The following is an 18216-nucleotide window of genomic DNA, read 5'->3' as shown; positions in this document are numbered from 1 at the left end:
AGAGGAGATAATTATTGGACTCTGACTGCAAATGTCTTGTTTATCCCTCTTCACGCTACAGATACATTAACAATTAAAGGATTACATCAATATTAAAAAAGCGAGTCTTGCAACAAAATACTGATGAGCAATTTACAGTTTGTTAAATAAACACGCATATTAACTCCAAGGAAACACAGAAATATCTGCATTTGTATGTAGCCAAAGAAGAAGAAAAAACTATCAATTATTCTGTTTATGAGATATAATGATTACATGAGAAACTTTAGTGCATTTGAGAGTTTCCTACTGGTAAGGATGGATTCAACAAATAAACAGATTCTGAGCAAGTTAGTAGCCCTGGTACATTGCTCTGGAAAGACAGATATCAGGGGATTGCTGTCATCATCTCTCCAGTTTAGTCATGTAATTTCCTTTGAATCCTTTGAACATTTTCTGTTATTAATACAAACACACATGAACACGATGCTTCATTTTCAGTTAAGTCTGTCACAAATGAGTGATCTACTCACGAAAATAAGAAACGTACGTCAACATTGTGCCTAAGTTACAGCTCTAGGGTTTTTTTCATCTGCTCCATATTTGTGAATTCCAGATGAGAACAGAAACTTTACCAAAGAAATCTTTGGTCTACAACAGGGTGAATACAACTGCATTGTGCCACGGCAATGCAGTTTTGGTTTCCCCTTGAGACTGCAAGGAGTCAGCAGTTGTGGCATTTTTCATCTTTGTGTCGGTCTAGTTTCATGCTTAGCACTATCTTGGCATTTTGTCTTCTTCCCTTGGAGATCTTCATCATCTTATATTCATCCTTACAGTCATATTGCCATCACATACCTCTGAATGTGCATGAAAATTTATGTACCTTTAATTTCCACATGACACACTTACAGCAGAAGGCATAATGAAGCCAAAGCTAGATGCATCACAGACTGAATGCAGACAGGAATAAATTTATCAAAAGGTACAAAGCACTTAGATGCAAAACTCCGACTAATTTCCATGGGAACCGCATGGTCAGAAATGATCTCTGCAATAACCTATGCAACGATCCTCCAGCCACAGTTGCTCTTACCTATAGATATTGCCATCTATTGTTGGGGAAAACTATCAGCGTAATTTATCTCTACTTCTCAAACAACAAATAGTCACCTACTGCACACTAGATTTGAAATCAACATTTCAGTAAGGCAAATAAAGTATACTGCCCAACAACTTACCTGCCTCTTCAATATTTGATTCCTTATAATGAAAACAATTCCATAATAAATGAGCTTCCACAACTATAAAGCCACATTTTTATTTTTATCCAGTAAAACAATGTATTACATTAACGTACCTAAAGAAATAGAACTGAACTCTCCATCACCAGTAATTACTATATTTTGTTATGGCTTGATAAAAGGATATTGTTATACAAGCACTGAATATCCCATAATCCAAATTAAGGCTCTATTCACTAATGAAAGTATTTTTCACACATAAGCTTTAAAGCCAGAATGCAAAATGAACAGCACATTGAAATATGTTATTGTTTGACTAAGTATTAACGATGTCGTTCTTTAGATCTGACTGAATAACACTAATGTACTCTGCTATTGTTCAATGGTTTAAATAAAGAAAAAAAAGAAAAAAGGCAACTATTAGATTTAAATGTATTTTGGATTCCATTAATATTTGCCATGGGGAAGGAGCGTGGGGGAAAGCAGGTTCTGTCGGAAGGGCGCTTTCTTAAGATTTAACAGTGGGAACCCCCAGCGCATCACTGCTGAGTGAGGACTTCCATGAATTTACTCAGACTTTTGTTAATTTGGTGACGAGACGCTAAATACATTGATTTTTCTTATCTCACCATATTGACTGTTCATGACATATATAAAAAAAAGCAGCTACAAACCCGATTTTCAACCCACTGTGCTTGACATTATGCACAACAGGGACATCCACTGCAATGCCAAAAATAAGGCCTCAGGAAGGAGAAATAAAGGGAAAGGACCACACAGAGAAGGCAGTAGCTATTAGCATCTGATACCATAAGATGTTCAGCAACAGCAAGGCTACCGGGCACAGTGGGGGCAGCCAAACATTTACAGGCCTTTGTTTCCACGGGTGTGAATACCTGATCAAAGCAGGGAAGGGACTCGCACAGTTTGCAGTTATTTGGAGTTCTGAAAATTAAGTCATTCTGGAAAAGGGCATAATTAAAAGTGTTCTTGGAAAAGCAAAGTGGGCGTAGTTCATGTACTCACCCATCACTGACAGCTCTGCAGAGCCACTGCTGTTCTCATTTTTGTAGGTGACTACACACGTGTATGTCCCAGAATCGTCGTCAGTCACGTTTGATATGAGTAGGTTACTGCCAGCCAGTAACGAATACTTTTTGGACCTGAAACATTGATAACACATGTCTTCAGTGCGTTAAGGTGCTATCTCTATCTAGAAAATACACATAGTAAATTACGCTGTAAGTAATTCTCAGCTGTGATTTTTGCTGTTAATAGCTTTACACTTCCATTTTAAATACCAGCCAGGTGACATTTATGATCAAATTCCACCCTCGGATTTGGTGCAGAGATGAGTTATAGCAGCAGGTTAAGAGACACATCCAGTCTCATTATTATTTAGGAGGAAAAATCTCATGGCCTCCAAATCCCGCCCCCCCCCCCCCCGAATTTAAAAGGTTACCCAGTGGTTTGCCTGTACTTGGCTCAAGGAAACGTAGCGTTAGATACGCGACCCACGAAGGACTGAGCTACCTGACGGGGAGCACTTCATCTCCTCGCAGCCACGTGAAGGTGGGAGGGGGGTACCCAGAAACGCAGCACTCCAGAACAGCATCCTTCCCTTCCATGGCCACCACGTTCGATGGACGCTGCAGGAAAAACTGCTGCCTGTGCAAACCTGGATCTACGAGAGCAAGAGAGACAGTTATCCACAAAAAAAAAAAAAAAACAAACCAGCAAAACAAAACAACATTCTTTTTGTTGGGAATGGGGAATATAAAATGACTGATCAATAATGGACCCAAGAGACCACAGCTTTCACAGATTCCTTCTGATGGGAAAAATAGAAAATCATAGTACAGACATATAAGAAGTGACTCAAACGGCAATCTTCGAGCTGCTTACAGGTTGAACCCAAGGGAGCAATTTGAAGGCAGAAAAATACCAGCTTTTGGGAAAGTGAGAAAGGACTGTTTATAGCCTGGTATTAAAGTCAGGTCCTGGAAAGCCCCGGGAAAAGGCACAGTCATGGCAAGAAGAGACAGAGATATACATAAGGTTAAGAGTGGTACTGGATTAACGACACTATTTTGGAGTTGCAAGAGGGAAGTTCATAAATATGGCAGGTGAGAGAAGACAAGGAAACACAGAAAATGAAGAATGAAATAACTTGAAAAATCCGAATTGAGAAGGCATAAGTAGAAAGCTTAGTGCCCCAAATTCTCCTTTGCCTGACCGAAGGTGCCCACACGGACCTCCCACGTGTCGGAGGCCGTCTCAGGCAGCCCTAGACACCTACCTGTGGGCAACTGAGCCGAGCTCAGGGTGCCTGCTTTAGGATCAGCTAAACACCTGCCTCTGACTGCCATGGGTGGATCACCACCGACCAGGGGACAACCCACATTCAGGTGACAACCCAGACCCAAATCCCACCCGTTGTGCCTGAAATACCAGCAAAGAGAACCATACGCCAAGGAAATCAGTTGGGTTTGTTTGCTTTTTAAATGAGTCTGTTCCTTCTCTTGAAAATGACTTCATTTTCTTATCACAGATGTTGAAACAAATGTGCTGGACTACAGCCATTAAACATTACTCCTTGTTTCCCGACACAAACATACAAATTACACAATACAAATGAATATTCTCACCAAATTAACAACTACAAGATCTTCCAGGATCATCTCCAAGTAATTAGCTGGTTCTCCCATACAAGTAGAAACAAACTGTAACTAGCTGCGTGCATTTGTTATGGATTGACAACAACAGCATATTTCAACTTCTTACTGTAACCAGAGGGACATGCAATTTCCAGCCCTCAGTAAGTGCAACTGATGCAGAAGTTGTCGCACACAACTCAACAGCTTCAATCTGTGAGGACATCTTAGCTGATCACAGTGATGCCTTTGGCCTGTGAATCGCACGGTGTCTCTTGCAATAACCACAAATACACATATTACCTTAACGTATGCAAGTAAATACATGGTAGCTAACTAGCAGAAAACCAAAGCTTTTTTCTTTAGTTTTCTTTGGTTTGGGTTTTTTTTTTTTTTTTTTTTTTGTTTGTGTTTTTTTTTTTTTTTTTTTTAAAGTCAGTTGTCCAAAGATGAAAACAGACGTGCAAAACCAGAAAGCAAACCAAATCTGTAAATAGCATCCAGATCTGAATACAGGAGTGTCTCCTTCCCTTCAAAAGCACTAGTTTGGAAACCACAAAGAGGTCATCTGATTAAAATAATGATCCTGGTTAGGATGGAAGATGGGAGCAGCAGTAAGAAGCGCAGCAATAAAAATATAGGGAAAATTACATCAACGAAGATTAAATTTGAAGTTAGGAGATGATTGATAATTGAAACCATAGGCTTTAATAAAATACATTTGGCTGAGAGAGTTCTTCAAATACATCTGGAATAAATAGAATTCCAAAGCTGGTATAGGCTGGATATTAGACAAAGCTGCAAAATCCTAAACTACACAAAAGTAACTCGATAGGTATTACTCTTCCATACTTGGAAAAAAGCAGGATAGCACATTCACATTTCACAGTGACATGAAATACATTTTTGTTGTACTGGAGACTAGAAACAACGTTAGTGAGACATCACTGCTGTCTTAACTTCTCCAATTAAAATAATGTTTTCATTGTAACTGTCAACAATCTGAAGATCAGTAAATAACTAGCATAGATTAAAGCAACACCATACTTCAACCAAAATGAAACACAACAGTATTTTATTTGGGGTTTGTCCTCTCTCCTGTAATTTGCCTGGCAAAATTTTGGATGTTCCCGAGGGACATAATTGAACGAACATCCCAATGAAAGCAAAACTGTTAGCATTAAGGTGTGCAGGCAGACAGCTAGACCAAGCCCAAGGTTTAACTAAGAGGGTACCAACATGAAAAAGTGCTGAACACTGGAAGGCCAAAGTCAGCATCCAACACCAAATTGGGACTCAAATCGTTAGACAATAATGGTAGGTGACAGAGGACGGGCTCAAAGGTAGGTAAGTATTTTAGGATCTCTTAATTAACCTACAATTGTCAAAAATGCTTTAGGCTAAGATGTATTTCAAATTAGTTTTGTATTTAATGGGTAGCTAACATATAATTTCAGCATGAGAAAATACCACTGCTACACATCCCTGTAACATATCTCTGCTTTCATCCCCACTAAAGCTTAGATTTAATAATCATCTTCTCGTCTCTTGCTTAGCTCCCTTTTCCAACATTTATTCTCTTTTAGGATGGCTCCTTTTGCCTCCAGCAGCCAACTGTGCCTGTAACGTGGCATTGCCGTGGGCTGGCTGCTGCTCACCTGCTCTGCAGAGAAATGCACCATCGCCTGGAGGCAGGAGAGGGCCCCGTGCTCTGCCATGGCACTGCTATCACCTGCTCTTCATCATTTCCACCTCTTGCCCCGTTCAAGACTTACAAACAGAAGCCTAAGCTTGTATTTGACCTTCTCTGAACTCCCTAATGATGTAGCTGCTAGCTGAAAAGGTAGCATCTTCTCTACATCCCTCTTTCATCCAGAAAGACAGCTCAAAAGCAGATGGAAACCAAATGTGTCAGTTGTGAAGCAACGTTTTGCTCCTTGATTTCCAGTTGAACAGAGAGTACAGCTTAAAGCCACATAGAGAGTTGAAAAAAATATCTGTTACAGGAAGGAAAAAAAGAAGAAAATATCTTATTCTTTTCAGAAAATAAGAGGAGGGAGAGAGCTGTGGTTTCAAACCCACGAAGATCAGAACTTGCACATTATTCAGGCAAGTCCCTAGCGAGGGCTGAGCCTCCCAGGAGGTGGTACCTGTGCCCTCGGGCATCACGGGTGGCAGTCAGCACCGACTGTACCAAACACAGCCCAGACAAATCACAATTGCAGTCAGCCCTTACATCCATGCGGTAAAGGCTGGCATCATGTTTTACTACCAGAGGGGTCCGGACAGAATAACAAACACTTTTTGTTGAAGCATCAAGAAGCAAAACCACAGCTTTCACGATACGAAATGCTAGTTAGTAAGGAGGACTGACATGCTATCACAGACTATTAAAGTTGGCATATCACAACCTCTGGCTTTGTGCCACCTTCCGAAAAACAGAGGTGGTCTAAAACCAGAGCTCAGTAACCAGGACATGAAAGGCAGTGTTATCTGAAGCTACAATTACTTAACCATAACCTTACAAGGAATCAAGGAGTTTCCCAAGGCACCCTTTCCTTAGGGTGGACATCCACAATTTCCTCTCAAAGAGCTGCTGTCTGCCTTGAACAATGGCATGGTGTTGGACGTTAAAACAATTCATTGACCAAAAAGTCTGTGGGACCACAGACTGCAAACCTCTGCAGCAGTTATACTGAAGGTGGTACAGTCTCCACCCACTTAGGCTTGGCAGGGGAAAAAATAATTTAAAAATAATCGCTAAACATGTTGAGTAAACCCTACAAAAATATACATCAGTGACACAACAGACCTTGCGAGGAACTCAGGCCTTTTTGTGAGCTTAAGGAAGCAGTACGCATCTAGTGCGCAGGCAGCAATTCCAGCATCTGATTCAGACTCGTCTGATAAAACTCCTCACTGTTGCACCACTGCAACCAGTTATTGCCAGCGGAGAAATAAAAGAGATCAGTCCATCAAATTAGATTTTTACATTAGAGAGAACAGAAAAAAGAGTGAGGAGATTTTAAGACTAAAGGGCCATTAAATCTTGTTTCTTGTCTAAGGCCACAGAATCACACCCATCCTGAGTTCAAAAGCGTGTTTGAATAAAGTGCATTCTTCAGGAAGGCATCCAGTCTTGATTATAAAGATATCCAAGGTCTTGTTATGCCCTTCTCCACTTGATTAAAGAGCACTCAGTGTATTCTCCCTGACAAGGTACTTGTATGCCATAATCAAGCCCACATAATCAACCAACCATGGACTAGCTTTAGCAGATGAGAAATTCTTTGCGTGAAGCCCTGGCTCCACTGGAGGCATTGACTTCATTTCAGCCATGATTTAATCTCTCATGCACCAACGTATCATTTGTGGCCTGAGCTCACAGCTGCGATGCCCCCATCCATGGGGAACACGACAGGACACCTCTTGGCCTTCTCGCAGTGTTAGCTTTTCAAGCAAACTGCTTGATGGGGACTACGCCGAGCAAGCTGCTCCCACCTACGGGCCATAGAGCCCCACCGCTGCCTGCGCTCACAACGCTCAGGCTCGGAGCCTGACGCTGGACCAGCCGCAAGCAAGGGCTACGCTGACTTCCCAGGCCTGCAGAGCACCTACCACGTTCCTGGCATGTGTTGATTTTATTTCAACAAATTTCTATATATTAACGTTTAAGAATGAACAGAGACCCCTAAAACCAATTATAAAGCGGTGAGCTGTAAGAATTTATTTTCCCTGAACAAAGCAAAACCTCTCGTTTCATATTTAGCATTTTTCTTGAGCACACAATGTGTAATAATGAGGTACAGCTAGACACATGTTTTCCACGCTCGTTAAATCAATGCCACATAGTTGAAATTCAAAACCACAAACAGGATCTGCGAATGTGTATGTGATTTCAATAGTCCCCATTACACTGATATCTGAGAATACCACACTATTTGCAAAAACATATATTACACCTTCACAAAGCCTTATCAGGATAAGTCATTTTATCTCCTTTTTATAGATGGTTAATGGAGTAATTGAGATATTTTGTGATGTCACTAAGGACATATAGGTATTCTGCAGCAGGGAAAGGTCCCAAATTAATTTTTTTCCTCATTCTTATGTCGAAGGCACAGCTTCTGCCACATGTTACCAGCATACTTTATAGTCAATCACTGATCATTCTCTCAAAAACCCTCAGATTTGTGTCAATATGCATTGATAAGAGTTGAGGATGTATTTCACTCTCATACCAAATTGGTCTTAAGCAAGTGGAACTCAAGACAATGAAATTTATTTCTGTCTTCCAAGGAAAATGAAGTTGCAAGCAGTTCATTTGGATTCAGCAATACAGATGCAGCTCTTCAGCGCTTGAGGAGAAAAATGTTACTGCAGTATTTTAGCTACATTATACACTTAAAAAAAGGAAAGGCTTTCATAAAAGTGCGTTGCATCTTGTTGTACAGCATCTCACTGTGCTAAGCTACTTTGTGCTACAGTGCACTTGTAAGTGTTGTTCAATTGACGAAAGACTCCCATCATATCACACCCATGAAAATTTTTCTGAACATATTTGGATAATACTGTACTTTGACAGTACAATTTTATTTTTTTATTGCAGTAGTTTTTATATTGCAAATTACAGAACTGAGATGCCTTTAGTGTGACACTGATGTGACAGACTATCTCTAAGTGTTCATAGTCACATTCCTAAATTCGATTAAAAGAGATAAAGATTTATACCAAATAAAACCCAATTTTGCTCTCTGCTGTCAGTGAAGAAAGGCCAGCAAAATTCCCCAACCTGATCTCACCATCATGCCTAGAGGCTGAACACTTAATCCCACGAGAAAGCAAGGGTTATGTGTGAACAGCGTTAGAGAAATCTGTCATTAAAATGATACCGATCTCTCAATATATAGAATGCATTAAAATGTATAACCAGAATGCAGTTACTACTTTGGGATTTTGCTTTTTTGCCTCCACCTCCCAATCCCCTTGCTAGCATTTTTCTGCTTCAGTCCTTCTGCCCTCCCCTCCCCAAAAATGCAAGCCCGGCTCAGCAGAGCTCTGGGATGTGACATGACCACGAGCATCTAAGTAATAAGGACACACAAAGATTGTATCATTAGCACCGACACGCATCAGGGCTTGAAGACATTCTTCTTACTGTAGTAACTTCAAAATACATTAACTAAAGTGCAAGGAAAACTGTGCCAAGTCGCTGCTCGAACGTGAGACTATACATCAGGGGTCCTACGTTCAGCTTTAATAATGATTTCTTGTGAGACACTCAGTTTCCTCATCCATAATGAAGACAAAAATATTTATAGGCCTTTGACTTGTTCTTTGAGATCCTTAGGTAAAAGGAGAATATAGAATTTATTACTGCAGGGGTAGAGAAGGGACATTGCTGGTTTGTATTTACAAGAGAAAAGGATGAAGCTTTTTCTCTAGCCATTAAAGTTTTAGAGGCAAAATTGAAACAGAATGAGGAACTGCTCCACAACTACATTATCTTCTATCCTGAAAATGGAGACTAGAGCTGAGGTGAGAAAGTAGCAACACATTCACACTCTTTCAGCTGAGCTGAGCTTTGGCAGACATTATTTTAGACGTACGCTGTCCTTGAGATGCAAAGACATAAGCAATTAAGGAGCAGTGGATCCACATTCTTCAGTATTTGCTACCTCTGTGATGCATGCATATGCCTTCAATTACAGTTTTATTGTTATATGGTATATTAGAGAGTACAGGATCAAGAATATATCCCTGGTTCTTGGTGAGGACTCCCACTAGAAAATATCTGCTCAGTAACCATTTCTACTTGGAGACTTGATGGCTACAAATCTGATCTAGCATATAGATACAATCTTTATTTTCAATTTCTCTAATTTCTTAGGCAAGAAATCCTCCCAGAAAACTACTATAACGATATAAATTATCACCAAAAATTTATGCTGACATCTTCTGTTTTCATACGCTGATATTGACTGGTTTTAATTGCAGGGACCATCCCATTATTCTGGGTCTCAAAGACGCCAGCCTGACAGAGCACCAGCTACTCAAGGGCTGGTTTGTTCCAGACCACTGGAATCTTCAGCATTCAAAATTTATGGGCAAGAATTAATGCTCCTGAGAATTTCTCTGCTCCTCCAGGAGCTACGTTTTTTATTTGGATATAATGACCTGAAAACACCTGGTTTTGGACAAGCTTTTTAAGCCACTCATGTCAAGATAGTACTAAATTTATTTATTTTTAATATAAAAATATCTTTCAATAATCAATGCCATACATACAAGCACTTTTTTAAAAAACTAGGTTTTTTGTCTTGTTTGTTTTTTGGTTTTGTTGTTTGGGTTTTTTTTTACTTTTCTGCCTTATAAATATTGAAACAAGTTCTACCGCTTTCACCCACTCATAGTAATGTTGTTTCAGTTATATTTGAAAATCATTTGTACCCTGAACTTTACTAATTCTTGATATCTTCCGTGTCTTTGATTCCTTTGACTCTCCACAAATTCTGTTTTTTAATTCATAATTACTATTATCAGATTACTTGCTCCAATTTTCAATTTTTTCTGATTTCTTTGTAACCAAATGCTGGGGGTAGCACTAAGGTCGCAATTAAGACTGCCTTTTCTTTCAGTATGTTATACAATCATTGTATTATACATATAAAATGTACTTGCAATTCTCCAATAGCCATTTAATTCATTCCACTCAAATTCTCTCTGCCCTCTAACTTGACTCCTGCACAGGGGAATTCTCTTCTGGTTTCAGAGATAACTTTATGAAATATAGCAGTGATGAGACAGTTGTCTGTGTTTTGCTAGCAAATTGGGTTCATGGCCAGAGAAGAAAGCAATGTGTTTCATGCAATTAAAAAAACCCAACAAACCTCAAAAACCTGCAAGTTCATAAAAAGCCAGAGATGTTTAGGATCTGTAATAGTCATAGTCATTAATAGTTTATAGTATGTTGTTATTAGTTATAATTACTAGTAGTATCAAATAATGTTCCATATTAAAGCTCTAGTGCCACTGTTTAGTATAAAACAAGTCTCAAAGCAGGAATGCAAAGGCTGTTCCACCACTTCAGAATTCCCTTTTGTTTGGGATTCTTTGGGGACTGCATTTTGAGAGCAGAATCAGTGACAAATTTGAAGTGAACCACCTTGTTCTTCTCTGTATACCCAGATTTGCAAGCCAGCCTATGGTCCACTAGTTGACAGTATCAGCATCCTCAAGCTAGCTCAATTTCATAAGGTTAATCATATACCAGGAACCTTCCAATAACAATTTACGCTTTCAAATACATTCAGAAATAAATGACATAATATTCTTAAGGTCCTTGTTCCGAACTCAATCTGTGCTTCAAGTCAGTCCTAAAACCAATTCCATTTAGAGCAATCACCAAAACCTCTATGCATATTTCATAAACACACTAATCTGGCAACTAGCCAGGGAGTTGTTGAGCAAACAGCTCGTTAGTAGATATTAGTTATTGTTCTTGTGATTGCATTGATCTTGAGATCAGCTCTCGCTAAGAGGACACACTGACTGTAAGTACGTCTCTGCCTGCTCATTTTTATTTCCAACTAGGCAAGCTGCCGTAACATGGGAAACTGATATTTATATGCATTATGGAAGAGATTACTTAAGCACTAATCAGATTTATCTAGGGGAGAGAGGCAAAATAGCTCATTCCCCAGGATTATTAATAAGCATTTTAAATTTAACCTGTTTTTGTTAAAGGTCAGAATATAGCTAGCTTATAAAGCGACCTCAGCAATGGTATTCATTTGGGCAGCTGCAAGTAGGGATAATGCAGATACTGGAAGTTATTACATGGATATTTAGTGACTAGGAATTTACCTTGTAAGAATACACGCGGAAAGACGATAGCACATGTGCACGTGTGAATACTCTCACACTGCTGCCTTGTTTTCAAACTCGACTTTAACAGATGACACCTTAGGAGGATATATTTACCAAACAAGAAAATATTTCCCCCCCCAATCTGTCCAAATACTACTACTAATTTAAAAATCAGAATAATTATGCTATTGCTAAGTAACACGGCATGTTCTGTGACAGGGCATACCCCACCCAAATGGTTCTCTCCTAATGAGGTAAAAATGAAACCTTTACTAGAAGTTATCCCAATTCAGCAGCACAAGTGATGCCTATGCCGGGTGCGCTGCTCAGGACAAGGCTTTCGATCAGTTTGTTGCTCGGTTGGAAAGGCAGGAGCAGCAGTGACTAAAAAACCAGCTTTGATTTAAATGCAATTGATGGAAAATTCAGTACAAAAATAAACAGTTCCAATGGCTGTTACTGGTTTTAAGCGTTTAACTTTTTTCTGCTTGCAAGAATATAGCTTCAGGTTTCTAGTCATTAGTTTTTCATGTAGTTTATAAATAAACTGCAGATTAAAGAGCCTCTTCCCCCAAGTAAGTGCTTACGGAGCACACTAACAGCAAGTCTATAAAGATCTCCCGGATAAAGTGCAAAATTTCCCATGTGTTTACCAAAAGACAGGCTATGTACAGTAAACACTATAATTCTTTTCTGAACTATTATTAATTTATCAACATTCACTCCCTCAGCTACCGCCTCAAACTGGAAGCTCATATGTAGTTGGTATTCATGTAACAGAAATCCCTTCCAAAGCATCCTCAGCTCTAAACAGAGGCTTTGCACACTCGCGTGCATCACCTCGTTGGTAATCAAGCATCAAAATACATATGGTGCAAACGAGTTCAGCCCATACCATGATCTGGATCCATCTGTGGAGGGGATCCATCTCTAGTATCGTGCATCACCTCCGCAATTTGGGCATCTACAAATGACACTGGTTTTGCTGGGGCTTTTGTTTGGTTATTTGTTGTTTGGTTGGTTTTTATATGTACTAATCAGAATTAGGGCAAGGCATCCCTGGAGGAAATAGGCACTGGAGAACATAAATGTGAAATTGGTTAGATTTAAAAAAAAAAAATTCACAAGCTCAGTATTTATTTTAAATGGGCCACATCTGTTGGAAATCTGTTTTCATCTAAGAATAAACACTGTTAAGCACTAGCTGTTGAGGTTAAGAATAAGGTAAAGACTTGACTTAGACAATTAGTGGCTGTTCGGAAATGTACATCAACACAGGGATCCTCCCAGGGTATAAAAGACGGGAAGAAATCTTTATCTCTGCACCTGATATAAGCTCAGTGTGTTGCACGAGGAACTGATGGCTGAGCTTCAAAGAGATTGCGTGCTTCAGCTTAGCCAGACCTTCCTCAAGACTAAGTTTAACCAGAAAACTCATATTAAACACCAAACTCATACCAAACAACATAATTCGGTATATTCCACCCCTTTCATTTCCCATACAGACATTTACCAAATCAGATGTCCTCAGACAAGATGCTTCCTGTATTAACATGACTATTCAAAATCAAGCTAAGACCGTGGTAACTGCAAAACGCTGTCAGTACCACGACGTTACGCTGTATTTGAATAAGTCTAACACCGCAATTGCTTTTCTTCTAAAAAAAGTGGAGTCACTTAAGCATCAAAGCAAGCCAGGGCTCATGAGGTAACTTCTGCTGCATGCAGTTACTTAAACACAACCAATCAACCTCTCCTTCCTAATTCCTTCTCGTGGGATCCATTTCTGTGCGGTCCTTTTTGCTGCTGTTATCCTTCTCTCCTCAGAAGCGCATCCGTGAGGAAGGAGCTGAATCACGCAGCAGCAACCAAACTCTTTTCGCATTAAATATGAAGGAATTACATGATATTGTTACCGTTATCTTGCACTGCAGCTCAGCAGACAAGCTCAGGGACAGAGAAGGAACCTCCATAATAGACAATAGTACAGTGGCAGATTACTTGAACGGCTAATGATAAATGTAGGATTATTATTTATAAATAGAGAATTAATAGCTTTCAGGCATGGAACTACTCAACTTTTGCCTATAAAGTATCATCTGTATTTCTGAAGTGTACAGACCTCCCAAAGAAACTTACTCATTAATTTACAGAAGCAATGAATTCAACTAAGGATTAATCCTTTAGTACTGGTTTGTGTAAGATCTTTTGCCTTTTTTGGTACGGTAGCATTATTCCCTCTAATTAGGTGAGTGCATGTAGTTATCATCTGAATATGTATTTCATGTTTTCAGTATTTGCTGAAACTTTTCACCTGGGATTAAGTTTCTGGAAAAGAAGAGCACTTCAATTAGAAAGGTGAAAAAAATGTGCATTTGAAATGAGCTTTCTGCAAAAAGCTGCAATGGCTACTCTTAAAATTAAGAGCAATAGATAAAACCTGACACATTAAAAACTCCTCAAGAGTTTCACTCAGGTTTGTTGGGCTTTTTTATAAAAGCTCTTCAAAATCTCTTCTCCTATGGCCCGTGTACCTCTACAGGCACATGGTTTCGGATGGAGGATTCAGCGAGGCTGGAGCTGTTTGTAAACTGTGTTTATTGATGGGCTGGGAGGAGAATCAGCCCCTTCCAGAACCTCCCCAGGCAGAATCAAACTGCACGTAGGAAACACGCTTGCAAATGGTCGCTTGTAAAGGGTCTTTTAGTTATCAAAGTAAAAACTTCATGCTCGGTGCCTTGCCCCACCTTTTAGACACATTACGCACCTATGAACTACTGCTCTTTGTTAATGGAGGTTGAAGGCTCAACTACTCCTTCATTTACACAGCGAGTTCTGGTAGGGTGAATTTTACTTTTTCGGTCCAGGAAATCAGCAATTCCTTCATCCAAATATTTTGTTTTTCTAACCTGTATTCGTGTTGGATGATGAATTTTTCTATCAAGAGGACATACAGATATCTCCAGACCCACCATAATGTTGAATCAAATATTTAAGCCACAGGCACTTCGACTAAAGAAACTAAATGACAAAAGATGTTTATCCCGCGTTCTTTTTTCTTGCATTCTCTTTGGAAGCTGTAGAGAAGATTAGAAATTATTTGCCAGGATTGGGGTCAGTTTTGCCACAAATCCTGACAGATATGCTGTGTGTTCAAACAAATCACAACCACTACCTGTGGAAGAAGCAGCATTTTAAAAAATACAGAATTATGATATACTACCTACACTTTTTTTTTTTGTTTTGTTGCCTATTCCTTTGAATAGGATTTAAGACTTTTTCTTTTTTTTTTTCTCCTCACCAACCAGGAGAAAAAGGCCAACAAGAGTATTCTGCCTTCACTAATTATGGAAGAGGAGAGCTGCAACTGAATACAGATTTCTACCAACAAGCAAAAACAGGAGAGGCAGAATTAGCAGCAAAGTATCAGATAGCTCTGAACCATCAAAGCGTGCACACGAGAACAAGATTCCCAAGAGGCTCAATAAGATCTGAATTTTTGTTTCAGGAGCACCACTCATTTCTTACAAGAGCTGCTGTCTGCTCACATTATCCCGAAATCAGACCTTGTGCTGCTTGCCCTAAGCCAAAGTCTGACGGACTCCACTAGTTCCTTGTTATTTATTTTCCTCATTATTTGCTCCAGTGTCTCCCTGGTATAAAATTTTAACATGCTAGGAAGAGATAAATTAATTCCTCTCTCTCCTATAGACAGCCTGAGAGAGGCCATTGAGCCAGGATGTTAACGACAAACTGGGAAAAGGAAGAAACATCAATCCATCCACAAACGATCAGAAATGTAGATGCACAGCAAGTTAACAACACTCTGAGGGGCTGAGAGAAATCTTCCAGGTCTGTCTAAAATACGAAGTTTTGTGATTTTCTTAATTTTAATCTAGACATCTGAAAAATTTTTTTTTTTTCCCCCCATGGATCTCATTGCTATTAATACCCCAGAGGCAGGACTGCCTCAGTGCTGCCCAATGCATAAGGAACAGCACACAGGCTCTAAGGCTCACGGTGAGCCTGGAAGCCCCAAGAGCACGCATCCCGGGGCAGCCCGTTAGACAAGCAAACCGATGGGGAACAGGTCCACGCTACAGAGGTCAGGTGCAAGCTCTGGTCTGCAAAAAGACAGGGAAAAACCCGCAGGGGACTCCAGGTGATGTGGTCTTCCCCTGTTGCCGGCCGTTCCGGCTGTTATTTTGCTTTGCAACTCCAAAAAGGATCAATACCTACTATGGTAGCAGAAAGTGAGGACATGGGCTTTGGTTTGTAAGCCTAGGTTTAGAGGTTGGGGGTGGGGAGGGCGGTTCGGTTTTTTGGTGTCAAATCCCAAACAAAGAAGGAACTGTAATCCCCCAAATTCCACAGCAATAAATCCCAGAGTAAATAAATCCCACTCCTCGAGGTGAGGATGAACGCATCAAGCTTCACCTGTGTTAGGACACTAGACGGATCCTGGCCTTCCTGATTTCTATAGCATTTGGACCATCTCAGAAGTCTGAGAATCCTGCTCAGTTACCTCTCAGTGAGAAATCATGCCAACCAACAACATTTGTCTAGAAAATGCATATCGAAAAAATTTCTAAAAATACAACATCTCTGTCCCATTTAATTAGTGGTTACATGTTAGCATGTAGAACTAGAAGGGAAGGAGATTTTGCAGCAAATCTCTTTTTCAAGCCGCTCTTCTGGTGCTCAGTTCTTGATGCTATACCGCAGTGGTAATCATCTATTTAGCTGATGAGTTTACTAAGAGGGAGAGCAAGATGCTCACTTGGCCACAAATTTAGGAATATTACCTGTCACAGTTAAACTGTGTGAGATCCCAAAACTGCGCTCTGGGCAACTTGGTGGATCACATCAGGCACCGAAGTATCCAAGCAACCTAACTTTAAGTAGGTAAATTCAGCAGCTAGCCCCAACAGATTGCCTTTCTAGTCAATGGGGCGAGAGGAGCTTTTCCAGAGAGTGCTCTGGGAAAATAATTCCAGTGCTCTCACCAACACCGTGAGATGGGAAGTACTTCTCTCTCTCTCTCTCCATTGACCACATAAAAGAGACCAGCTTCATACGTATCTAAATTTGGTACTTGAAGTTAGGCAGCGTGAATACTTTCCTAAGGTGTCAACTCCTCACCTTCGCATCCAACTGCTTCTAAAGGTCTCCAGGCTCTTCCATGTGAAGAACTTGGAAGCTTGTAAAAGTAACTGGAATGAAGGTGGGATAAATCAGCCTAGCTGCCCCAGGAGGAGCGACTGCTCTTTCAGAGAGCCAAAGGACATGACCAGACAAGAGCAAAAGGCGGTGTAGAAGGGGCCGGTTCTTACCTGCCAAAACTCTGACCTCCGCATCATTGCCAGTTCTCGAACTGGCTGGGTTTTTCGCCAGGCATCTGTAGATCCCGCTGTCCCCATGCTGAACCCTGCTGATCTGTAAAGCTCCGGAGGGCAGGACGGCCACCCGCGTGTCGGCCGGGCTCGGGAACAAGTCCTCCTGGTTTCGCTGCCAGTGCACCACAGGCATGGGCTCCCCAACAACTTCACACTTCAGCAGAATGGTGTCTCCTGCAAAAGCCGTGACAGATTCTGTCTGGGAAAGAAACCTCAGTGGTCCTGCAAACACAAGCAAAACAAGCAATTATATAGCTGCTGAAAATAGAAGTCGCACGCTGTTTCCATGCCGATTTGGATTTTGTTAACAATCCAGACTAAAAAAAAAAATTATGTGATACTCTGAAAACTACTTGGAGATTGCTATAGTGGCGGGGTGACTAACACTTTCCTTTGTAATTTACATTCATTAACAGCAACAAAAAGATGTGTTATCAACATAAAGAGTAACAAATTGCACCTGCTCCTTACAAACCCACTCAGGAACAACTTGAACAAAGTTCGGATAGGCTGTCATGCAATCCTAACTGCTCAGAACAGGGTGGCATTCAAAGGAAAGCACAACTAAACCTACGTAAGGTTAGGAAACTGTTACAGTTGCATCTTGCTGTATTTCTCCTTCCCTCCAAATAAAAGGAAGAATACTCTAAAAAGCCTCTGCTAAATAAGTTACTTGGGTCACATAATCAAAATATTTCAAACAGGGAACGGCCTGTGTCTGTTTTTCCATGAAACATTTTTTGACTCGCAAGGGCAGGAGAGCAGAGCTGGGAGCTTTAACTGCACAACCCCCCGATGCCCCAGCCTCACTCGGTACAAAAACACAACGACCACGTCCTTCACGCGCTACAGAAGAAAAACCCGCAAGAACAGGACAGGGTCTGCAAGATTCAAAGCGCAAATGAAAGATGACGTCATGATCATGAACTTTATTACCTGGAAGCATCGTTGCTTTACAAAGAGCATAGATAAACTTGTAAAGAAAGAAAAGAAAAAAAAGGAAAAAAAAAAAAATCAGCCCTCTTTCCAGCCAAGTATAAAGACAACAAATCAAGAAGACAGGCTGAAGCAACT

General features: G+C 40.4%; 1 protein-coding gene across 1 annotated transcript in view; it reads right to left on the bottom strand.

Moving 5' to 3' along the window:
- Positions 1–18216, bottom strand: part of DCC (DCC netrin 1 receptor) — a 580257-nt gene that overhangs the window by 294351 nt on the left and 267690 nt on the right. The window contains exons 3-5 of the mRNA XM_050913130.1: positions 17080–17364; positions 2757–2907; positions 2250–2386 (exon numbers count right to left, since the gene is read on the bottom strand). Coding sequence (XP_050769087.1) covers positions 2250–2386; positions 2757–2907; positions 17080–17364 — 573 coding nt within the window. The remainder of the gene's footprint in view (positions 1–2249; positions 2387–2756; positions 2908–17079; positions 17365–18216) is intronic.

This window comes from Gymnogyps californianus, chromosome Z (assembly GCF_018139145.2).
Source record: "Gymnogyps californianus isolate 813 chromosome Z, ASM1813914v2, whole genome shotgun sequence".
In the NCBI taxonomy this organism is placed as follows: domain Eukaryota; kingdom Metazoa; phylum Chordata; class Aves; order Accipitriformes; family Cathartidae; genus Gymnogyps; species Gymnogyps californianus.
This window is presented reverse-complemented; position numbering and strand designations above follow the sequence as displayed.